At 36.6% G+C, this 25522-nt stretch overlaps 2 protein-coding genes and 1 long non-coding RNA gene across 4 annotated transcripts in view; all 3 read right to left on the bottom strand.

Moving 5' to 3' along the window:
- Positions 1-19047, bottom strand: part of LOC140170255 (uncharacterized) — a 77920-nt gene extending 58873 nt beyond the window's left edge. The window contains exons 1-8 of one of the 2 annotated variants that reach the window (XM_072193630.1): positions 18941-19047; positions 18687-18827; positions 18036-18063; positions 16967-17335; positions 16668-16802; positions 16221-16556; positions 16030-16083; positions 15069-15377 (exon numbers count right to left, since the gene is read on the bottom strand). In XM_072193630.1, coding sequence (XP_072049731.1) covers positions 15069-15377; positions 16030-16083; positions 16221-16556; positions 16668-16802; positions 16967-17335; positions 18036-18063; positions 18687-18827; positions 18941-19042 — 1474 coding nt within the window. In that variant the 5' untranslated portion in view covers positions 19043-19047. The remainder of the gene's footprint in view (positions 1-15068; positions 15378-16029; positions 16084-16220; positions 16557-16667; positions 16803-16966; positions 17336-18035; positions 18064-18686; positions 18828-18940) is intronic. The other variant, XM_072193629.1, reaches the window with a different exon arrangement.
- LOC140169068 (uncharacterized) lies at positions 2081-4983 on the bottom strand. Its single transcript, XR_011861339.1, has 3 exons — positions 4900-4983; positions 2280-2378; positions 2081-2169 (listed from the first exon to the last, which is right to left on the bottom strand). It is a non-coding gene; the product is annotated as an uncharacterized lncRNA (long non-coding RNA).
- A 7-nt stretch (positions 19048-19054) lies between the features above and the next one.
- Positions 19055-24058, bottom strand: LOC140170256 (death-associated protein kinase 1-like). The gene is made up of 6 exons (XM_072193631.1): positions 23958-24058; positions 23293-23453; positions 21488-21691; positions 19899-20494; positions 19291-19507; positions 19055-19168 (listed from the first exon to the last, which is right to left on the bottom strand). The coding sequence occupies exons 1-6, from the start codon at positions 23983-23985 to the stop codon at positions 19085-19087; spliced, it is 1290 nt and encodes a 429-aa protein (XP_072049732.1). The 5' UTR covers positions 23986-24058; the 3' UTR covers positions 19055-19084.
- Positions 24059-25522: the final 1464 nt, after the last annotated feature.

Genomic DNA, 25522 nt, shown 5'->3' with positions numbered 1-25522 from the left:
AATGAGTTGTACTATCACTTATCATAACAATGCTGCATAACAATATGCACGCTATTGTTCTCTTTCGGGAACAAAGCCCACACAGTAATTGTTAATATGCGTTTGCTTTGTAATATTTCATCCAACTGAAACTATAGCATTGCAATTCAGTATCGAAGTTACGTAATGTTACTATGTCAACGGGATCACGCGCTAGAGTAATGAACCACGATCGAAATGATCACCACATAAAGTATATGGCACTCGAAGGCATACCAAAGTAGCGTGATCCGGTAACCAAGAGAATTACGTAACCACTTCGATGCTGAATAGAGAGTTCCCGTGTTTTGGGTTACCCGCCATCTTGGAGGGAAACCTAAACTCCGTTTACAATTTTCAGAATACCAACACTCGCGCAATAATTAGCAAATGTTATTTTGTAGAATGTAGCACCAATAGGGTCATTGACCAAATCAAAGGAATGAGGAATACGGCGGTTCGAATCACGTTATAAACACTATTGTAATCCATTCCGCTTGAAAACACGGGAACTCTCTATATACAGGGAAATCAGATGTAGTTTGTGGACTAACACGGTTTATATGCTAGTCTCAGATGAAATTCTAAGCTCAAATTATGTATTTATTTTTAGGCCTAATATTTCTCATGATATTGATATACATATGAATTGTAATATCACAATTGTCTAATATATAAAAAAGAAGCGGCTGATTTTATCCATATGTTTAAAACCATGAAATTTGTAATACTTAATTTGGAATTTTTTCTGTGAACAGCAACAGTATACGTTCTGTCCATTGAGAGCGTTTATAGTCCCTTTTCTCACAGCGGGCACATCTCATTTCATGACGTCACCGGTTTTCTAGGCCAAATCTGTCTCGTTCGAAGGAACTCACCGCTTAAGTTGGTTTTTGCGGAATATCAATTTTAAACGTGTTATTTTCTCAAAAAAGGAGTCATTTTCATTGTCCTCATAATATTAGCTTGCCAATGATATGATGTTGTTTTCGCTATAGACCTGCCCTTTAACAAAGGCGTTGCTGACTGGTGATCTAGCTGTATGCAGCAAATGAAAATCGCTAAATTTTCAAAGTCGATTTTATCAAAATGCGTATTTTGCAAATATGGCAGTATGTGATACGGCCGACGAGGTGTCTCTCCTTTTCACGAAGCTCCTTTACACCATTTCACTGCTTCTTTTCTCCTTGCCTCGATACCATGTGATCATACACAAATTGGGTTTGATCGTCTGCTGCATATTTCATGATATCGTACTTGACAACTTGCACCCACTTTACATGAGTAGTGAGAGCCTTCAGTTGAAGTTCCTTATTCTCTCTTTCTTTTCCTATATAGGATGGATGGATTTACACCAGGAGGGCGAGAGCTCATAACGGCAATGTCGGTACACCGGAGACACTGTGCCTGGGAAGAGATGGCATACCACCACCATGACTACTGCTATTTTGTCCATTCTATTGTGTCCAGTACATGTCGATTTGAACTTATTTCAATAGCTTTCAATGTTCAACACAATGTAAAACAAGGTCACTGAGGTACATGAACATCTTACTAAATATTATTGACTAATGGGGTGTGTATGTATGTGTGTATGTAAAAACGCTCCGTCAGTTTTGTTTCAGAACATCACCAAATTTATCCGGGAGATCGAGAAAAATACGAGGAGTGTTATAGCCTAAATTTGGTTGAAATCGGAAGTCAAAGTTCCGGGAGGGTTCAAATTTTACTGTCATGCAAACACCTAATAAAGCTTAATAATAAAGTCGCCTAGTTGTACAACTAAATGTATTATAGATGTCATATAATACTGATTGTCCAAGTTCCAATATGTCAGCGCTCAAATCTGACACAATAGATGAATGAAAGCTTCAGTTCGTTGGTTCTCTCTGATAGGAGAGATGAAAAGCGTTACATTATTTTAGTAATTAGCAGTTGCTGATTGAAAAGACAATTCATAACATTGAATATCAATTCTAATTGTAATACACAAGAACAAAGTTCATGTAATCTATACTAGTTTGTAACACTGTGATCATTGAATAAACTAACCTGGTTTAGTGCATTCACATTGACATTGTACTTCAATATAATCTCACATGTACCAGTGTGACCCCCGTCAGCTGCCATGTGGAGAGCAGTCCATCCATACTGATGATAGGAGTGATAAGATGATTTAGTAATTAGTCATTGCTGATTCAAAAGATGATTCACAAGAACATAATTAAGTTATCAATATGCTAAAATATAATAAAACTAACCTTTTCAACAGCATTCGCATCGCCATTGTACTTCAATATAATCTCACATGTACCAGTGCGACCCCCGTCAGCCGCCATGTGGAGAGCAGTCCATCCATCCTGGTAATAGGAGAGATGAGAACCATTACATTTAGTAATTAGGCATAATTAGTAATTGCTGATTAAATATATGATTCATAATCATGCATATGAATATATGAATACAAAAGCCACCCAAGTCCATACTTTGGCCAAATTGAGTTAAGCATGGGAAAGTGTTGCTATACATAGGCCTATCATATGTTTGAAAGAACAACTCAAATTCATCCTCTGTGTCTATTGAGCATGTGAAAAATAGCATGTATGAAAGAATCAACCCAAGTCCATGAGTTGAGTCTTGTAACACATTGATTGAAATCCAGTATGTATAAAAGTCCACTTGTAACATCTTCATTGCTGGAGAGTGACTTTTGACAAAAAAATGGGTTTAATCAAGTAAAGTGTGTGATTTATATTACATGGCAGAATGCTTATCAACATTATACATAACTGTGTGCTTTATTTTGTATTATCTTACTTGTGGTAATATCATTCCAACATTATTGTCTTTGTATATGATTCAAAAAACCACCCAAGTCCAGAATTTAAAATGAACCCCACGAAGTCCATGAAATGCTAATCGTCATACCTAATACAGTTTAACCCACCCATTTGCACGTACAGCTTACCATATTGACCAGGTAAATCTAACTGAAGGAATTAAAATGATACACAGGTTTTTTTCTCAAAATCACTTCCCATGGACTTGGGTGGGTTTTGGATTCATGTATTCATATCAATAACCTAATATAGGCCAATCAAATTAAGGAAAATCAGGGCTTAAAGCCATATTATAACATTTCCATACAAAATAGATTTGTATTTCTTTGTCATAAAATGTTAGCTTTTATTATCAGATATGTCCCCTTTTAATTTTGAGCCGAACAACTGAGGTAAAGCAAAGAAAATTGGAATTTACTACCAGCGCCGATGTCGCCAATGTGTAACACTCCGTCGGTTGTGTTACGGTACTATCCTTTGATGTGTATATCCGTCCCACACGCCATGTATGTACCGTGTTATGAACATCGTGTACGCGTTCGACTAATATTTCCATCGTAATAATAAAACGACGGTTCCTGCGTTTTATTCAAAATCTCGGATTTTGACAAAACTACAGCACCTATAGTCTTGATTTTTGCAGGGTATGTTAGTTTAATAAAGTACAATAATTATAATCATGTAAAAAATCAGAATATTTGACAAATATTGAGGGCGTTCTCCTCAGCAAATGTTATAAATGGCTTTAACCCACCACTAATTGTAACAGAAACCATTTAGGCCTAATCACCATTCATTTCAGAAAAGTATATTAAAGAAAATATCAAAAGTCCCCAAAAGTCCAAGTAGTGGAACAGTGCCTAATTTGCATAAATCCAAAATGATCGCCTATGCAGGGGTGAAATTTCAAAGTTGATCAAATCTTGTTAAAAACCATACCAATGTCTTGCTCTCATCATAAGGATACAGAAAAGGTATAGTTTGACCAATCTCCGACATACAGTGCTTGAGTTATAGGCAAAAAGATCAAAGGTCACAATTTTGGGTCCACAGTCGTATACAATGGGAATATGCTCCAATTTTAATCCAACTGGTCTCAAAATGTTCCTTTGGCAAAAAAAAAAATAAATAAAAATAAAAACAGGGTAACAAACCACCAGAGATATGGCAAACTATTCTTTCTATTAAATGCTTTTGCAAGCGAAACAATATAGACCATTTTTTAAAATCAAAATCGGAGAATTTGTCATAATTGCCCCCCTTTGGCATGGTAGAGTCCAAATTTTGACATTTCCCCTATAACTCAAGAAATGTACATCGGAGATAGGTCAAACTATACTTTTTCTGAATCCTGATGAAAAGAGGAATACATTGGTATGGATTTTAGCAAGATTTGACCAAATTTGAATTCCACCCCCGCATAAGCGGCCATTTTGGATTTATGCAAATTAGGCACTGTTCCACTACTTGGATTTTTTGGGACTTTTGATATGTTTTGTGTAAGCTTTTGGGAGATGTATTCACGTAAAATGGATTCTGTTGCAATTAGTAGTGGGTAATATCCTTAATTTGATTGGCCTAAATAGTAATTCACGAGAACATAGTGAGGTTATCCGTACTAGTTTGTAACAATAAAGATACATGTTGGAATGAAACTATCCTTTTCAAGTGCATAGAACATTGATAATATCGATATTGTCATCTATGTTATCTATTCTAGTTTATAACACTAAGATCCATGAATAAAAGTAACCTTTCAACGCAAAAGCGCGTTGAAAAAGTTTGGAACATTTTTGCTCTTGCATGCACCCTCACAGTAAAAATAGTTTTATGTTGTTCTATTGTCATCCTAATCATATACATGTTCAATGAATGTAAAACCTACAAATACCATGGAAATTGTTTCATGGTTAGGTACCATCATTTTGGAACGCACTATAATAAGGCTTTAAATATATGCCAAGAACCTGCTGAAATAGAGAGATATAATTAACAACATAGATCGGTACATTTTTGACAAAATAAAACGAACTTTACTTACATGGTTTTTAAAATTAGCACTTGTACCGGTAACTAAAAACTGTTCACATTCGTTCCTAAGACCTGCTTTTGCTGCGTCCAGTAGTTCCATTCTGAACGATTTGTATTATCATTATGTGTAGTGCACAGTTCCTTCATTCTTCGCAAAGGGGATTGCTGTGACTTTATTTCCGCAATTGATGCAGACAAAATATACCCATTCTTTTGTACCTACATTTGCTGACAGGCTTTGCTAATATACAGTCGCCCTTAAATATTTATAAAATCAAAATTGTTCCGACATTTATTATCCTCTGATGTCTGAAATAATTCAATGAGAGTAAATGAACAATTGTGTGAAACGTGAAAGCAACCTGTTCCTGTGTACCAGTATATAATGAACTTGTCGACTGAAGTAGCTGAACCGTTAAGATGACCTCTACAGAATAATTATGATTAATTTATATTATAACTAGAGCTGATGCGGCCCAAGAGCCGCGAATATCGTATGGGATTGTCGGAAATGGTAGCGGGTGAATTGGAACAGTTGTGATTGATTGGAAAGAGTGACATTGTAATGTAAATAAGTCCCGCACATACTCCTAATATTCTACTTTCGTTCAAGTGCTCGTTATTCAATCAGTCTTCAATCTATTTCAATATATTTGTATCTTCTAACGAAGTTGTGTTCAAGAAAAAGCAACTATTATGTGCACAGTGTACGTGATATCGAATGTCTGGTGGAAATAATTATGTTATCGATTTTACAGTCATCAAACATTCGTTAAATGGGAATCAGATTAAATAACGATGGCAATGGCTCGGCTGTCTGGATTTCTGAAAGATCATAACCTTTGTCACGTGTCGTCGAGGGGGATTACTCCGGCGGGGCAATAGTGGAGTCTGGGGTACCCCAAGGAATTTCCCTACACCCACTCCTGTTTCTTATTTACATCAATGACCTGCCGGATAATCTACACTCTACCGCATGTCTCTTTACTGACGATTGTGTGCTTTATAAAATATAAATTCATCGGAAGATGCTAGCATATTCTCCAATCCAGACAAATTTAATGTGATGTTTTAAGAACACCAGCACCTAGATCTCCAATAACTTGGGACTACCATCCTTCGAGAAACCACCCAACACAGTTATACCTGGGGATAGATATCCAGAAGACCTGAAATGGAACTCACACATAAACACAATAGCCCCTCCGCTAGTAGAACACGTTGTTTTGTGCGCAGAATTCGGTGGATTAATTACTACTCAATACAAAATAAGCAAAATGGACCTCTGGAGAATTTGGGCAAATAAAATATAGCTGCTTGTAGTCGCTTATTCCAAACCCTACTGATTCGGCTTTAGTCCAGTTGCCCATCGTACATACTCTAGCTATCAGGGGTGGTGCAATAATTATCTGTACCCCGGGTGGTGAATTATAGGGGGCAAAGATTTTTAGCAGGTTTTTTGGAGGTCGAAAGGGAGGACAAGCGAATTTTGGCACAGATGTTTTGGGCACCATTTCTATATTACGCCCTAAAATGTGTAGGAAAACGTTATGATCATTTTCAAATATGCAAAATTCCCGCTCGTTGTGCTTGCATTAGGCTGCGTTCACATAGAAGTATACTATTCGGGTATACGGTGCACGTTTTACAGGTGCACGCGTATATAGTTCAATCGAGCAAGGCAATTTCATAGTACCGGGTCACATAAGGCTGAGTTCACATAGAAGTATACGGTATACGGTATTCGCTATACGAAATACGCTCATTCGTTCAGGCTGAGTTCATATAGGAGTATACTATGTGAACTCAGCCTGATCAAAATGAGTGTATTTCGTAAAGCAAATACTGAGTATATCAGTTACCCATTTTCTTCGTCTTATCAAATGCTTGTAACTTTACTTCTTGAGTTCACATTGCATTCAATGAGGTGTCATAATGTGCAGAATTAGATAGTGCATCTATTAAAAAAATGAATTTGCCCACATATGGTTTAGGTTTTTAAAATTTGGACGGTATACGCTGCACTAAAATCGAACACGCGCGATTCCCACTATACTATACTATACGCAGGTATACGGCCTTTTCGAATAGCTCTTATGTGACCCGGTACTATGAAATTACCTTGCTCGATTTAATCTATACGCGTGCACCTGCAAAACGTGCATTGTATACCCGAATAGTATACTTCTATGCGATCGTAGCCTTATGTGACCGGTACTATGAAATTGCCTTGCTCGATTTAACTATATACGCGTGTACCTGCAAAACGTGCACCGTATACCCGAATAGTATACTTCTATGTGAACGCAGCCATTAGGCTACGATCGCATAGAAGTATACTATTCGGGTATACGATGCACGTTTTGCAGGTGCACGCGTATAGATTAAATCGAGCAAGGTAATTTCATAGTACCGGGTCACATAAACTATTCGAAAAGGCCGTATACCTGCGTATAGTATAGTATAGTATAGTGGGAATCGCGCGTGTTCGATTTTAGTGCAGCGTATACCGTCCAAATTTTAAAAACCTAAACCATATGTGGGCAAATTCATTTTTTAATAGATGCACTATCTAATTCTGCACATTATGACACCTCATTGAATGCAATGTGACCTCAAGAAGTAAAGTTACAAGCATTTGATAAGACGAAGAAAATGGGTAAACTGACATACTCGCTATTCGCTATACGAAATACGCTCATTCGATCAGGCTGAGTTCACATAGTATACTCCTATATGAACTCAGCCTGATCGAATGAGCGTATTTCTATATAGCGAATACCGTATACCGTATACTTCTATGTGAACTCAGCCTTACAGTGGCATTATATGACATTTTAAATAAAACCTTGCATATCTAGAGGGGGGAGCAAAGATTTTTTTGGCAAAAAGGGGGAAGAGTCAAAAGGTTTTTATGACACGTCAAAATGGGGGAGGGATAGGATAGGGGCAAAGATTTTTTGGCACGGGGGGGACAAAGGGGGGGACAATTTCTGACCCACCATTTTGAGAATTCACCACCACCGGGAAGGGGAGGAGAGAGACTGAGACGGATGGGGATAGAAAAAAGAATTGGTGTTTCATTGCGCTTTGTGTTGTAAAAAATTGACAAAGCTAACGTTAACTTTAATAATTGAGCTTTTATTAAATAATATAGGCCTACTATCGTGAGAATATTAATTGAAACATATAGCTAGTTTAAAAAATAATTAGCGCTGACTCCCGATATAAAACCTGTTGAGGTCGTCGCCTTGCGAGTTCATTGTAGTGTGATCAACAACCTACTTAAGGGTAGATGAGGTATTGTTGGTCGAAGCAAGCAAATTATCTAGATCAATATAGCATTGAATAATAACACCTTGATGTTTTGCAAAAGTTCATTCTACAAATCCTATACTTTGCAAACTTGCTTAATTTATTGTTGTTAATGAGTTATGTACTTTTTACAAAAGTGTTGTTGTTTCAGCCCTCTTTACAACGTAACTCAAGAACCACAGGACCTACAAAAGTATATCTGTGATATTTGAATTCTTCTACACGCTCGCTATGAAATAAGCAATGCAGTTTTTGCCAAAGCTCACTACCATTCGCAGGATGCTGTGAACTATCAAATCGCAACAGTTTAAAAGAGTTAATAACCTTAACAAAACATAAGGGGAAATTTTGCTGCAATCGCTTACACATACCCTTCTTTTGATCGCCCATTGATACACATGTCCCGAGTTTAAGTGACAAGACGCTGTTGGTGGAGTATCAAACGTTCGCGTCGAAGTAAATCAGACCAAGAAAGCGACGCGATAAAGTTGCAGTGGAAGCCCGGAGTTGAAGTAAATTTTCATACCATTTCGCAAACTCTTCATTGTGTCCGTCCGTCCGTGTGTATTTTTTCCGTCAACCATTAATGTAAGTACTTTTCGTTAAAATTTGGACTCACCTGACCAGTTCAAGTCCTATTGCAACCAAACTAAGCTTCAGTTCATAGCTGCACTATGGGAACCCTCATCTATTGGTGTATTCAAGTTCATATACTGAGGTCAAAGGTCATTTGAGGTCAACTTGTAAATAGACTAAAAATACAAAATGTGGTCTCACATGAACCGTTCGCATTCAATTGCATTCAAACGTAAGCCAAAGCTGCACTATGGGAACTTTCATGTAATGGTAGTGGTCAATTTGTAAAATGAAACTGAAAAAGGCGTTTCACAAAAATTAAAACAAAACAAACAAAACAAAAATGTTTCACATGATTATATGAAGAGCTTATTTCCAAACCGCAAAGTCCACAAAATTCACTTTGAAGAAAATCAGGAATTTTCTTTATGGCAATGAAAAAAAGTTCGATTTCTATAAAATTACAGTGAAGTGAAGGTGACATATATACATGTTAAGTTAAAATCTAGAGACTTTTGATTTTTTTTAATGAATTAATTTGTTTTAAAAATAGCATGGACTTAACACGTTTTGACACAAAACGCAATTTCTGGCATGGACTTAACACATTTTGACACAAAACATAGTATCTGTAACACAGAACTAACCATATTTTTCTCAAACTAGTCTTAAAAGATAACACATTTATTAAAAACATACAAAATGTGATTCTCTCTACTATAAAACACAATTTTGCCACAAAACACCTTGCATCTCGAACCCCCTCCTCCCGCCCATTTTTTTACCAAAATGCGACGTTTAAAATAGTTCAAAATTCAAAACTTAGTTGAATTGCATTTCTCTTAATTGAATAAACATCATTTCACTGACAATATGTGATGACCTGAAATATCCACTTGTTTTATCACATTATCACAATTTCCCCCTCCCCCATGCCACCACTCTAATCTCATATTGACAGTCGTAAGTTTTTAAGTCTTTAAGTCCTAAGTTTTTTTATACCTTTAACTTTAAAATTATACCTTGAATTTAGTAGCACATTTTGATAATCATACAAAATAATAATATCAAAAACTAACTCTACCACCATCCTCTAACATTAATTCTTCCATCACAATCTCTCTCCCCCTTCCCACCCTGTTCATGTCTTTCTGGAGGTATCTATCAAATATCTAAGAAATCCCATACAAACTAGGCCTACTAATATAAAACAAAAAAACAACAAAAAACCCAAGAACAACAACAACTTTTTATGCAGACCAAATTCAGGTATTCTCAGGACCAAAGAAGAACGAAGACACAAAGCAAGGCAGTGTTATCAATCATGCAGAACTTGGGCGATTAACTATTGGAAGCCCTATGCCGTGCTATTTGCCTACAAGCTATCCATAAGGCTGCGTTCACATAGAAGTATACTATTCGGGTATACGGTGCACGTTTTACAGGTGCACGCGTATATAGTTAAATCGAGCAAGGCAATATCATAGTACCGGGTCACATAAGGCTACGATCGCATAGAAGTATACTATTCGGGTATACGATGCACGTTTTGCAGGTGCACGCGTATAGATTAAATCGAGCAAGGTAATTTCATAGTACCGGGTCACATAGAGCTATTCGAAAAGGCCGTATACCTGCGTATAGTATAGTATAGTGGGAATCGCGCGTGTTCGATTTTAGTGCATGCGTATACCGTCCAAATTTTAAAAACCTAAACCATATGTGGGCAAATTCATTTTTTAATAGATGCACTATCTAATTCTGCACATTATGACACCTCATTGAATGCAATGTGACCTCAAGAAGTAAAGTTACAAGCATTTGATAAGACGAAGAAAATGGGTAAACTGACATACTCGCTATTCGCTATACGAAATACGCTCATTCGACCAGGCTGAGTTCACATAGTATACTCCTATATGAACTCAGCCTGAACGAATGAGCGTATTTCGTATAGCGAATACCGTATACCGTATACTTCTATGTGAACTCACCCTAAGGGGAGTGTTCGTGGACTTAACACAGTTTGCTACCAAACTGGATTGGACTTAACACGTTTTGGGAAAAAATCAATACTTTGGGTGTCAATATTTCGGAACTTGACTAATTTTGGGGAAAAACACACACATTGCTGGATAGCCCTAGTTACTCACTACCCATTTTCATCAAAATCTCAATTTTGAAGGTGGGTGGACTTAACACGGTTTGGAAATAAGCTCTTCATATGCTATATGTGACCGTACACCACGAATGAGCCGTAAAGTCGGTCCCGGTCAATTTGTTTTATTTCGTGTTTAGAAAATAAATATCATAAGCTTTAAAATGGTATATCATTTGACTTCAAACGATATCCAGAAGCGGGGTTATGGTTTGTTGAACTTTGCTCCTTCAACAAAATGGTATACCTTTTTCGGTTCTACATGTGTCTCTTTTCCCACATTGCTGGTAATGAATATCAAACAATCATAATTGACGGTCATTTCAAATCATCCCCAAGTCAACGAGGTTCAGAAATGTCCTCTCATTGTTAATTGTTGGTTATACATACCTAGACAAAATACAATGTTTTGTAACCCACCACTTGAATAGGATTTAGCCAAAGCAAACAAAGACTAGAGCTATTTAAGAATTCTATAGATAAAGATATAAGCTTATTATCCTCTTCAACAATAGGATTATTGATTGGTTTAAAAGGTATTTGACTAACGCTATCCAAATGAGATACATGTAGCACCAATTTGAGGTACCTATGAATACGACCTTCAGGAACATTTAACACTTGCAACTCAGAATATAATTTAGGACATTTACGGATCATTCGTGGTGTACAGTCACATATGTGCTGTTCACTTTCCATATATTCGTACGACCTATCTGGGACCGCCGTCCCTATTTTGTTTTAATTTGATATTTGTGTTCAAATTCGTACGACCTATCTGGGACCGCTGTCCCTATTTTTTTAAATTTGATATTTGTGTTCAAATATCATTAAGACCAGAAAAAAGAAGAGAAAAGAAAAAAAAAAGAAAAAGGAAAGAAACAAGTTGGAAATAATTTACGATCAGCAGTTCCCCCAGGAAAGAATTAATTTATCACTGGAGTAAACAAGTCGGACAGCAACAAACAAACAAAAATAGTGATGGTTCCTGGTGTTTTAACAATCTACTATATGAGTTCAATATATGACAAGAAACTTGGAAACAATGGTACAAGGGTAATCCAAAATCCCGTGTGTGGAACTTGCTTGTTTCTTAAATTTTTCATCACGTCTTTATTTAATTTCTTGTTTTTTTTTTTTTTTTTTTTGGAAAATAACAATTTAATTAAATCTAATCGAAGACGATTGGGCTTTTCAGACTGTCTACGAGAAAATTGTTAAAGAAAAATACGGGTCCAGGAAAGTCTCGATGGATCATAGTCCGGTGGCAGACCAATGTAGGTTGGTTTTGCCAGTTTAAGTGTTTTTTTGTGTGGATTATTTCTCTACGGGTGGTAAAAAATCAGATTCCGATTCCGAAAATTATAACCCCTGGGCAATTCGAGATATCCAAGGTCAACGTTTATACAAGGGTCAAAATTAAAAACAATTTTGTCCAAACCTATGTCAAATTATTCCTCTCGTCACATATCTACGACCTTTCGTTGTGGAGTAGAAGGTTAAAATAGAAAAATGCTCCAATTTGGATGAAAAATTTGGTCTCAAATGTTTTTATTTCCTATACAGCGATTTTAACAAAGAATAATTTGAACCACTTAGAATGACATTGCCACATGAGTCCTGCTATTGATGTTGACCTACTGGTACTTCCCTGAATGGTTACATATAGGTAACAAGTCGTTACCGTTGAATAATAACTATTCTTTATTAGATTGAGGTAAAAATGCCAACAATTTGAGACCTTTTCATGAACATTGGAACATTTGATCTCTTTTAGCCCCTGTTGCTCTTTAAATTTAACCTTTGGCCTTTTGGCAAATAACTCCAAAACGATAAGTCTGAAGTGGGTCAAACCTATACATTTTCTGAATCCTTAGGATAAGAGGAACATTTTGGTATGGGTTCTACGGAAAAATATAAAACCGCATTGGGCATTGGGTTTTTTTCACTCCTGCTACTGGAAACAAACGTTTTTTGTTACAGATTGTTTCGGATATAAAAAGTCAAGGAACAAAATAATGTTGTGCCATCTTGATTTAAAGCAACATCAGGCAGGCCTGAAGCTAGGATTTGTAAATAATAATATGAATAACTTTAATATTAATGATATTCATTTGGTTTGGAACAAAGAAATACCACACAATTTCTTCAACCTGAATCGTAATTATTTACTCAAAGCATTCACTTTATTTAAATTTAATTATCGCGCGAGTACAAATTTGTACAAATGTGTACAGGGCACATATCAGAGCCAGATTGATTGACACCGGGCTGTACCAAAGACAACATATATAGAATAACAATACAGAAAATAAGTACCTACTTTCGAGATGACGGCCTTTAACAGATACATACCATGACAGATTGTGAAATATCTGAAAGAAATGGGGATTATTTAATCAACTGCCTGTTGACTTCTGCCAATCCCCATTTCGTGCTGTAGATTGGAAGCATTCATTGTTATTATCGGAATTCCATTGCCACTACATATATAGGTTAATATTCCGAAGATCGCTCGAGAAAATGTACCTTATCTTTATCTTTACAGTACACTGCATACTGTATACTGTAAAAGATAAGGTATCATACAGTATGCGTGGGTATGCTCCGTCGGAATTTTGAGGTGCTGGGTCTTTTGGAGCTGACGGCGTACCGGTAAAAGGGGATCTTTTTGGAGCTGCAAACAGGTAAAAGGGTCTTTCTTGGCTTTCTGGTTGAAAATCGCTTAAAAACCAGAAATGTGAGGAATGAGGGAGTGGTCTTTTAGAGCTGAAATGATCAAAATCAAGGGTCTTTCAGTCTGGTTTTTTTTTCGGGAGTCTTTCGGAGCTGCGCGGTTAAAAACAAGGGTCTCTCCGGGGAGCATACCCGTATGGTCATTGCAATGCCTTTTATTTCTAATTTTTACCGTTATACCGAGATCTCAAAAGTAAAATTTTGATCATGGTTTTTAAATGTTCCCAGTTTCATGTGAAAACGGGTCATATACTCCGCTTAATATAAAATACGATCAAATGAAATCTTGCATGTCCGAAAATAGCCCAGTGTTATTCTGATAAGGTATAGCACCTCATGGCGTTATCTTACAAAATATAGTATTTCGTATGAAATGTATTAAACATGTCCAATGACAAAAATTTTATTTTACAGAACTGTTTGTTGCGCCTATTTACTTCATTCAGAAAGTGTTTGCAATTTCTCATACCTTAGACTTTACAAAATGCGCTATTAAATGATAAATAGATAAGGTATGATAAATATTCTTTTCCTGATTGACCAATTTCTCAATAGTCTCACGAGTTACTTTTAGAATATCCCAGATTCGAGGTGTGTGTGTCATTTCCACACAGCGTTGCTGACAACGTTAAATTGGTATTCTGGTTAAATTTTCACATGCCAAAAGGTTTGGACATCAAATCTATCTCGAATCCGTACCGTGGAGCTCATTTAACAGCCCACATTTCTTCTAGAGTTAAAGGAGGTCCCTTTGTCAAACACTGTCTTGACACTCGTCTCAATAGGGAAAAATCCTGGACCAGGAAAAAAATATATTATTCATGAAAGTGAATCGGTTTTTAAAATTGTAAATAAATTCGTTGACACTCCTCTCAAAACTGTTCAAAAAATGCTAAAACCTATTTGACGGATCAAGTTTAAAAAAAACATGGTTACGAAATTAGTCTTATTTGTTTAGAAGTAGGTTCATCGTTTAAAAGAAATCTTGAAACTGTGCAATAACCCGACATCCTTCAAAATATTCAGGGATAATCTTTCAAATCTGGCAATTGTTTCCTCTTTCAATATTTTTCATTCAAAACAAGAGCCTTCCTGAATTTGTCCACCGTTTTTAGAAATCTAATATTTTTATATTTTTAATCTGGGTTTTTTAGGCTGCTCTTTTTACTTTTCTGATTGTAATTTTATATCATATTCCTTTATGTATAACATATCATGTATTTTGTGTGTGTACTTATGTTTTGCGTGCCACCATCAACATGGGGCACTGATCTAGACCTGTATTATCTTTGTTTTCCTTTTTATTGAATAAAAGTGATGTAAGATTGATATCGTTATGAACAGCAGTTTACATGATGATCCTTGATAATCGAAAATGATAAATTTGTTTTTACCTTCGTCGTGAATTCTCCAGAATTCTCTTCGAACCTCGTCAAGTAATGCATCATTACATTGTAAGATGTCAACAAGTGCTCCAGGCCATCTGCTATCTTTAGACTTTTGTAGTCGATCCATGATCCATCTCACTGCCCTTGTCTCTCCATCAGATGATTTCCTGGCAGTAAATTCACGTTTGTACATCTGGAGGAAGTCTGGCATATGGGTGGACAAGGTTCGGATGATTGCCTCCGAGGCAATCTCACGAAGCATTACCATCTTCAGATCAACAACCTTTTCCCAGATGTACATGTGCTGAACATCGACTGTTGATCAAAGCCAATGATATTCAATCAAGATATTTGACAGATCGAAATATTTCAATTGTTTCACGATTTATGATAGGAATCAATCTTAATAGATTCAAAAATAGACTGGTATGGATATTTAGATTACTCTTACTCTTTCTGTAGACTGATTTCACTATCCAATCATGTGTTACTCCTAATGTACTGCCAAATGGCATGTGTTGCATAACGTTTGGAATGAGATTTCAAACTGTAAATATTTTTAATCTTTATTTCAATTGGAAAGGATTTGTTCCTAATTCGAGTCTTCAAAAGATTGAAAAACAATTTAAAAAATCCTTTCTACTGAAAATTACATCGAAAAAGATTTGCCCCTAACTTAAATCGCTAAAAGATTGAAAATCACCTATGATTCGACTAAATGTATAGCCGAAAACAATTGTCAAATAACTGTAAAAGATTGAAAATTTAATAATTTTGATTGAATATGCAATCGGACAATTTAAGAGAGTATGGAGAAAATCAAACTAAATACAAATCTTATCTAATTTGCGAAATGCAATCCTAAATGAAGTGAGTGCTTCAAACACATAATTCTTGATATGAGATCGATTTAGCAAGAGTAGTTTGCCATTTTTACCAATTGAGACAATTTAGTGCTTTGACCAACCTGCTATTTCGTCTACCGACTTCTGAGGCTTTTGAGGAACTTTCGGTTGTTGGACTGAAGGAATGAATATAGATAATATAAATAAGGTGCGATTTATTGTGTCAAAAGCATTACAGTTCAGCAACAACAATATGGTACATGTGAACAATTTTACAACGGTCAATTTTACAATATAGCAATCATATAATTACCGATTTCTTCAGCCCCTGATTGGTCTTCTTGTAGTTGCAGATAATCTTGATATTCCTCATACAAGTACAGCATATAGTCATAGTGCTTCTGTGCCTGAAGGGCTTGCATTAGATGCTGCGGCCAAGAGCTACCCATAAGCGCGAGTCTATCAAGAAAGTATTCGGCCCCAACATGCTGGCCATGTTTGATGAACTGTTGACGTATTTCATCTTTATGGAGTCTTGAGATGTCCAAAAAGTGATCGAGGGTGTCTTCGGAAATGATATTGATCAGTGTTTCTCTCACTTTTGGAACACGCAGTATCGCCTTGAAACCATTCAGTATCTGGAATTTTTCTATAGATGATCATTTGGGTAAAAACAAAACACGTTCAAAACAATGAATTTAACAAAAACCTTAACAAAACGTAATGGAAAAGTTATTTAAAGCGATACTAATATACTAACCCTTTACAGGCATGTTGTAAGGCATGAGTTGCTCCGTCTTCAACTTTACTAGTTCGAGTTTCCTTCGGACAATTTCGCGATCTTGTTTTATACAGACAATGCGCGATGGGACGAATGACGCTGAAGGAATCAGATCTAAAAAAAAAAGAGAAATCAATACATAATTGAATATGTTATATCCCACATCAAATCCATCATAATAAATGTATTTATATCTATAGATGTATTAAAATACTACACATTTATTTAAGTCACGATAAGAAAAATAATAATGCGAGAGAATGTATTTGAATACGTACCGGTTGTACTATGTTGTTCTGATATGGACACAGCTAGAATGGACTCGAACCATGTTTCTTGCAGTAGCTTATCCCGTTCTTCAGTAACAATCGGTACCAATGATGGCGCTTCTTGTTGGAGACCAGCTAGAAACCCCTTATGCCAGTCTGGTTTCTTTAACTGCATGAGTTTGAATAAGAGCAGATCTACAGCTTTCCGGCGCCCTTCAAGTTTTTCTTTGGTTTCGATTTCGTCTTCATCATCTTCAGATAACAGACACCCTTCACCCACCAAGTATAGAAGCAGTTGACTTGCTTTGAGTATGCGCTTTAGGGCTTGGTGGATGCGTTTCAAAACTGCACGCCAAAGAAGGGTCAAATCAGGAACACCTAAAGAATAAAATGTTACTAATTATTTTTATATTTTAAACTGCAGTTTATCGCATTAAATCAGCGCACATTTAAATCTAAATCAAGCTTAAAAACTCATTTCATGAAAACTGGACATGGACATAGACATTTTTCATTCTTGTTCTGTGGTTCTTACATTTAATGTGCATGTTCATGTATCCTTTTCGCTTTCTATAACGCTCAGTTTCATTTGTAGGATTGTTCCTGACGATTGATGCTTTTTTGAAAGACACGTCCAATGTAATTTACTGACTTTCTGAGCTTTCGATGACCTGTTATGTCCTCGTGATCACAGACGTCCGTGGCTCATCTGTGATCAAGAGGTCATAACCGGTCATCGAAAGCTCAGAAAGTGAGTAAATATATTGGAGTTGTCTATCTTTTTGTGTACTTAATAACTTGTAATATGCCTAACAGGCTATTTACATATTTGAAGTAACTTAGTTTGGTACTATTTTTGAACACCACTCATTGGTGGGTTTGGGCGCGGTACAAAATTCTACGATAATAGCCAAAAACATTAAAAAAACTCGCCAACATAATTTGCTGCTGCTGTTTTTACTTTGCGAGTTTCATTGCCTAATTTGATGTTGAAAAATGCAATGTAAGTTATGTAGTGCCAGTTATGTGGCGCCTACTACATTTATTCTTTAAACCGCTTTATGCTGTGTTTTCTTACCAAATTTATATGCTTGATCATCTTGAACCTAAAAAGAACAAAAAGAAACGGATCTTTTACATTTCTAACGTTACAACATTTGAAAGACGTGTAATCATGGTTATTATCATAGTCGTATCTGACCCAGACTTTAAGAACTCGAGACAATGCAAACTTCTCAAACAAACGTGGTTCGTGGATCGAAACTTCAATAAAATTAAGTTGTTTTAGCACCAATATAGCATCAGTGACGTAGCCAGGGGGGGGCAGGGGGCCGGTGACCCCCGCTCATGATTGCCGTCGGTTCATGAGAGGCCGTCGGTACACGGAAGGTGTTGGTGAAAAATAATTTGGGTGATCAATGGACTAATATATTTACGCACGGTGATGAAAGAAAGAATGGAAAATTGTATAAATAATGTTTAAATATTTATATACATAAAATTAGTTGTTTTTCGGTTGCTAGCGCCTTATATCCTTTTTTTTTTTCTTCACTTTTTCAAACCATTGGAAAAAAAATTTAGGGCAACCATTCACAACTCCGTCGGCAAAAAATATTCCCGTCGGTACATTTACAAGTTGTGCCCCCTTGGTTCCAAAATCCTGGCTACGCCACTGTATAGCATCACACAAGTCTAAGAGAATCATAACCCAAAATCACGCAGTACCTACTTGATGTCCTTCATCCATCAGCATCGATTCAATGCCTTTTGCTAAGTCATCGTTGCCAATAATGCCTGGATGTTTCAGTACAGTCATCACCTCTTGAATTGTCAGCTTGTGACCATTACGTCTACGAGTGGCACATACTTCCTGAAATACGCAAAAGATTGCCATATTGATTCACATTTATTTCACATTAATCAAAGTAGTTTTGTTTGCAATCTTATAGTTCGTCATATTTCTACCAATTGAAAATAACTTACTCTAAGTATTTCGCCTGTAATCGAATTATCCTTGGTAGTTGTACAAAATCGAACGAGCTGCTGAAATCTGTTTTTAGGAATGTCCCATATATCAGCAAGCATCCGATGGTCACTTCCTAGTGGATGGGTTTCATCAAGTACTGCCTATATCCTTTGTTGAAGCTCGAGTGGTATCCCCTCCCAGCCACTAAGTCCGCCGAGTTCAGTGATAAACGTCATATCTACGCCCTTAAATTCAAAATGAGTGAATGGTTCACTTAGATACAAGTAAGAATTCAAATCATTGAACTAGAATTCACTACTTTTAACAATTTAGAAAATCGTGATACATAATATCGATCAAAACTCACTTGGCAAATGACGTCGATCATGTTGTCAGCATGAGCCTGCCGTGAATGGTACACCGTACCGTTTCCCGCTTCAGCTTTGTGCAAATCATCTGACTCATAGTATAGAACCTTTTCGAGATTGTACTCAGTTTTCAGTGACTTGGGGCTAAGGAACTTCCATGTGACAATTGTTCCTGGTGAACACTGACGAAGATACGTGTGAATGGATTTCTTCAACCTAATACCAAAAGACACTATCTTAGGTTAAACTGCCTATGATAAACATTAATAGAAATTAAAAAAAAAGAAGTTATTATTATAAAATTGACAAAGGCTCGTTGAACAGTTCTTGTATTCCCATTTGTGCCAAATATATGTTTACGGGTTCAAAACGGGTTTCTTTTAAAAAGGAGATTGAAATGTTTACAAATAGCTACATTTATCTTTTGCTTATATAGATGACTGTTTCATATAAATATAATTACAATCGAAGTGGGAAATTTGTCTTTTTTTCATGATCAAATGCTTACATAATAATATTTTTTTTAAATATTTATTACATGTATGTTTTTGTGTTGTTTTTAATCATGTTTGGAGTAAGCTAGCATTGAACTCTTTTTGTTACATACGATTGTAGCTGCGAATATGCTTCAGGTCTGTCTGTGTTATTCTTGCACATAACAGCAACATTTATGGCTCTCCCCATATCCGTCAACTGCACCATTCCTTCGACTGGAGAAATGAACTTGACGGCGGAATTTGAGTAGTTGGTTTTCCCTTGCGATTTAGGATAACATTCTAACATATGAAGATGGATGTTCGGGAAGAGATCTGGCGAAAACATATCTGACTCATCAGCACACTCGACGCGAATACCATAGAGCTGCGCGTTGTCGCTCTTCTCTATCAGGATCGGAGGCAGTGATGGTGGTAGTTTGGATGGAATCAAATAGCTCCCATCATCGGTGGTGAAGAGAATCTTTAAGTGCTCCAGAAGCAGCACAGTAAAATCAAAACCAAGCCCTTCTCCAGTTGACAGGAATTTCCGTAACTCGTCTTTGCTGTACAGAGGTTTGTCTGGTAGCTTCTGAAACTGTGCTGGAAACTCATCACCTGCTAACATTTTAGCGATAACATTGGAGCAAAGCCATTGGATGTTCATAATGACCATCGCCTGACTTTCTTCATCGTCGTCGTCTCCATTGTCATCTTTTGCTACATAGATCTGTAAGAAGATAAGTTGCTTTTCAACATTGATACAATTGCTCAATTGCGTTGTATCACTACAATGCCCAGATAATATGCTTTTGTTCTAAGCAAGACGAGGTGTCTTATCAACACACGTTCTTTTGTCTGTGCTCGTTTTGCACCGTGGTCAAGTTTAGTTAACAATTAAACATAATGTGGTATATATGTGACTTGTCATGTCAAAAGATAAGAGGACACGGTAGCTCAGTGGTTACGGCCTTGGACTCATAAACTGAGAGCTTGCTCGACGTGCGTTGGTTCGAGTCCCCACCACCGCGTTGCACCCTTGGGCAAGGCGCTTTGCCTCGCTTGCCTCACCCCACCCAGGTGTAATGGGAAGCTGTTAGGGGTAGTCACAGTCGTTGTACTGATGAACCCTGCGCCACTTGTAGGCTACAAACGTGGTCCGACATATTCTAATAACGGCGGAATAAATGTAAAGCGCTTTGAGGCTGTTTACGGCATAAAGCGCTATATAAATATCTACATGGGTTTTTTTAAGACGACACTTTTGGGCAGGATCGTAAATGGAGAAATAACCAAAAATTTGCCCGGGGACGAATTTTTTCACAATTTGGGGTTGTTGCGAATTTGTGATGTTATTAATGTTAAAAATATTGTCTGAAAGTTTCAGACCGGAATATAACTGGCATCTTGTATTGTTTCAAGACATTTTCAAGGTAATTCCTACTCTCAACATTGTCAATAATATTGTTAAAGACCGATATCTCACTTTCCAATTTTATAATACCATAACTTACGAACTCAATATCTTTGCTTAGGAATGTCAGATTTCATTGGGGGAAACGGCGTTGTGGAGCAAAATATCTCTATGTAAGAACCTCAAAATTGATAACCTGCCCAAAAGTGTCTCCTTTTGACATGACACGTCACACATACCTTATGTTCTAATTTTGTTCGCACTACTTTTTGTATTTAATATAATAAAAGAAGCATCAGAATGGATTACCTCTCCCATGTCATGAAGGTATGCAGCAACAGTTCTTACTGTGCTTTCTTCCATCATACTTTCAATATCTTGGATTTGTTTTCCTGCGATCTCCGTTACTTTCTCGAAGAACATCGTCCATGGTAGAACCGGATAGCTAGGGATGTACCAACGACGCATTTGATCCAATATGTTTTGACATATCATTGGTAGCATTCGGGTTCCCTATAAGAAATTAAAATGCTTTGTGTCTATAAAAGCGCATGGAAATCAACCTCGACCAAAAAGTAATTACCCCACCCCCTTTAAATAAAAGGTCATTATGACACTTCATTTGTTGACATGGTCCCAATATTGATGTCGCAGCGTATATTCAAATGAAAGTAACCCAAGATTTGAAAGTTGGAGCAAAGTCCTATTGCCTTGTATTCAGTATCCATGCAAGATTATTTTCGGCGCTCATTGGATTCTTCTTCTTGTTTCTTGAATATTTTGGAGGAGGCCAAAACATGTATTAATCAATAAGGAAATGTTATTATTCACATCAGTGGTCAATGTTTACTTATTAAGGCCAAAAAAGATTTGTCTCAAATCTAAGGGGAAATGCGATTTTTTTTAAATTCCCGACTTGGTGGTTTTATGGTATTTAAATGCGTACGCGAGCTTTGAGACAAACCTTTTTTAGGCCTAATCCAATATTAAAACATTACAAGGGTTACATCTATTGTGAACACCTCCCAATCAGTAAATTTTGAATCTAACTTTACCACTGAAATTACAACTTGCCTTTATAGGCCATTTAGGACCTTGTTAGTCAGAAAAAAGTATTGAAATCTTCATATTTCAATTTGACATTAAGTAAATAATGATCACTGATGTGAATGATGTGAATAATGACATTTGTTATTGGTTATCACATGTTTTGATCCTCTCCAAATGCATGAAACAAAAAGAATAATCCCAAAAGAGCTGAACAGAATCTCCTTCAATGGATACTGAATACAAGGGAATTAATAGGGCACTGCTGCAACTTTAAAATCGTGGGTTACTTTCATTAAAACGTACACTATGACATATACAATTAGCCGTGTAGGAATAATGACCATTATTTAAAGGGGATAACTACTGTTTGGTAGATGTTTATATGCAAAAACATTTTTTTTTAAACAGTCTTGAACTTAATGACCTTCTTTGATTAACTCTTAAAGTTGTTGTGTGTTTTTTTTTTAAATAATCAGGTGGAAAAGTAAGCTGCTCAATGGGCTATTCAGATGTATTCCGCAATCCCCCCCATGGAAGACATTTAAAAAAATACAATTCCAGCTGGAATTGAGATGTGTCTAGAATTCCAGCAGTCATTTTTAGCAAAGATTCCGGCTGGAGGGTATGGAAGACATTGAGATTAAGTGAAACTCCGGCTGCTAAAATAAACGAAAAAACAAGAGTGGGGATTGTGAAAGGCCATGATGTGACATTCACATTTCTTAATATTCCGGCTGGAAAATGGTCAAAAATGCTCCAATTCCAGCAGAATCTTCACTTATGATCACCATCTCGATTAACCTATGAAAGACATTTACTTGAATTCTGGCTGGAAACAAAAAAATTTCTAATTCCAGCTGGAACCCAATGGAAGACATTTACATTTACGTGAATTCCGGCTGGCCATATTATACATATTACCACAATTCCGGCAGTGTCTTCCATGGGGTTTTCCTGACATGTGAATTCCGGCTGTCAATTTAGCCCCGAATTCCGGAAGTGTCTTCCATAGGGGGGGGGGGGGGTGCGGAATACAACTGGAATAGCCCAATTCGTTAACCTACCAGGATGTCAGCTGCCATCTGCTTCAGAATTTCCTTTAGTATTCCAAAACCTTGATCAGTAGCATTGCAAGCATTGACAGTGATCACAGAATCAACAATGTCAAGAGATTCCTGAAACAGACATCTCATCTTGGTCTGGTTCAGTTTGGCCACCAGGTGTCCTAGAATAATAATTATTCACACCATAGAACATGATAATGACGTCAGGATGGAAATTTGACAAACTTAAACACCTTCGATCAATTCGTTCTCCGCTCCCTAACCCACTCACACGCAGCAGAATGGATATATATTTTCCTTTATACCTTTGTGGTAAATTTGATTTACACCATATTACTCAGAAATGGGTTCTTATTGTTGTCATATAAAGGCACCAACAAAAAAAGTACAAAACCTGTGTAATTTGGGTGGGAAAATAGGTTGTGAGCAAGATATTGTGCGCAATTAAACAATGAAAGGGTAAATAACGTCTCTTACAACAATACCATTTTGTGGCTTTTAATTACCCATATATCATGTATATCCATCGTTATTAGCATAGCTTATCAAATGATATCTGCGCACGAGGCAAACAAAATGACATGGCAAAGGCGTTTTTACCATCTTCACATCTAAACAATTTTTATGTGTAGATGCTATAGCATCGATCGACCAAATCTCCATACCTGTTTTCTTGTCTTCAACCTGGTCCATATGAGAAGCAACTATGATAACTTTTGGTTTGGTTGTTTGAGTTGCCGAATGTCCAGATTTCAAAAAGCATAGCCAGTAATGGAGCTTGATAGGTTAAACCAAGTGAAACAAGACACATATTGGAAAAAAAAAATAAATAAAGGAATTAAAATAACCAGGAACTTTTAAACGCAACTTTAATATAATCTTTTTATTACTTCAACTAAGTAGAGATTGTTTTATGCGGCATACGCATCTTTTCTTTTTTAGGTAAAGTTCTAGCCTATGCTGAATCGTTTCTGTTTGGTGGAGGTAAACTAAAGGCCATTAAAAAATTAATGAAATTGACGTACACGATAGGAATATACTTTTTTTTATAACAATTTGAGATATTGGCCCATTATGACATTCGACTACTCGTGGGAATCATAGGGCTATATAGCTAAGTGGAACCAATGCTAGCTTTATTATTTGAGGTGTAAGGATGTCAAAACACATTGGTTCCAGTAATGTAGCATTATGATACCCCAAATACATAGATCCACTCAGCAAAATATTTTTAGGTTAACATCGTTGCAAAGAAATGTTTCAGGAGTGTCAAAAGTCGGTACCTTAATATTTTACAACTATATCGGACTTACATCTTGCATATGTAGTTTCTTAAGATTGTACATGACGATAAATATGGAATTTTCTGCACCAAGAAACATGGCGTGTGATATATGGTATTCCACATGGCCAGCAAGGTCCCAAATTCGGAAGATTCCAACATCCTTGATTGTGTTTTTACTGATATCAATGCCTGCAGTTGGCTTGTATGGAAGCTCTTGGTGATTGTTGCCAGATTCTGAAACATTTTCTTGGAGGTCCTAAAATTAATAGATATAATATGGCACATGTTTAGATAACATTGTTGTAAATATTTGTACAACAATGACATGCATTGCACATTAGAAATGTAGATTTGAATACTCGATCGTCATTAATCTATTTGCTCGTCACACAAGTACTAAGATCGACACTTCTTACACGACTTACATCCTTATTTGCTACCTCTTCACAAGGAATAAAATTTAATTCATGTTGTTTCTTGTAAATTGCAGAAATGGTAAAAAGAAACAACGGAAACATAATCTAGATTAATGTCCTCGTTTGAAATACCAATTCCAGTCGGTCAGAATGGCAACAGGCTGCGAACACGGATCTTGATACTTACAGACCCAATTAATGTCTTTATAAGAAGTGCATGGTCTTTGGTGTATAGACAGTACACAATAGAATACAAAACATTAAACGAGCCCATAATACCTGTGTGAGGGAGTTCTTTAAAGTTGTCTTTCCAGCAGAAGGTGCTCCACAAATGAACAATTTCACGATCTGGACTGGAGTGGAGCCGGTGTTCATCAAGTCTTTGTACTTCGCTCTCTGCAAAAATCATTGAGTTACATTATAGACTAGTGATAAAATAAACTTGGGATATGTAGTCGAAGTAGAACTTATTTCTGCGCATTATGACCAACAAGGTGCTAAATGGCCTACAATTGCAAGTTGTCCGTTT

Source organism: Amphiura filiformis, chromosome 14 (genome assembly GCF_039555335.1).
Source record: "Amphiura filiformis chromosome 14, Afil_fr2py, whole genome shotgun sequence".
In the NCBI taxonomy this organism is placed as follows: Eukaryota; Metazoa; Echinodermata; class Ophiuroidea; order Amphilepidida; family Amphiuridae; genus Amphiura; species Amphiura filiformis.
The sequence above is the reverse complement of the archived record's forward strand: the minus strand, read 5'-3'. Positions and strand labels throughout refer to the sequence as shown.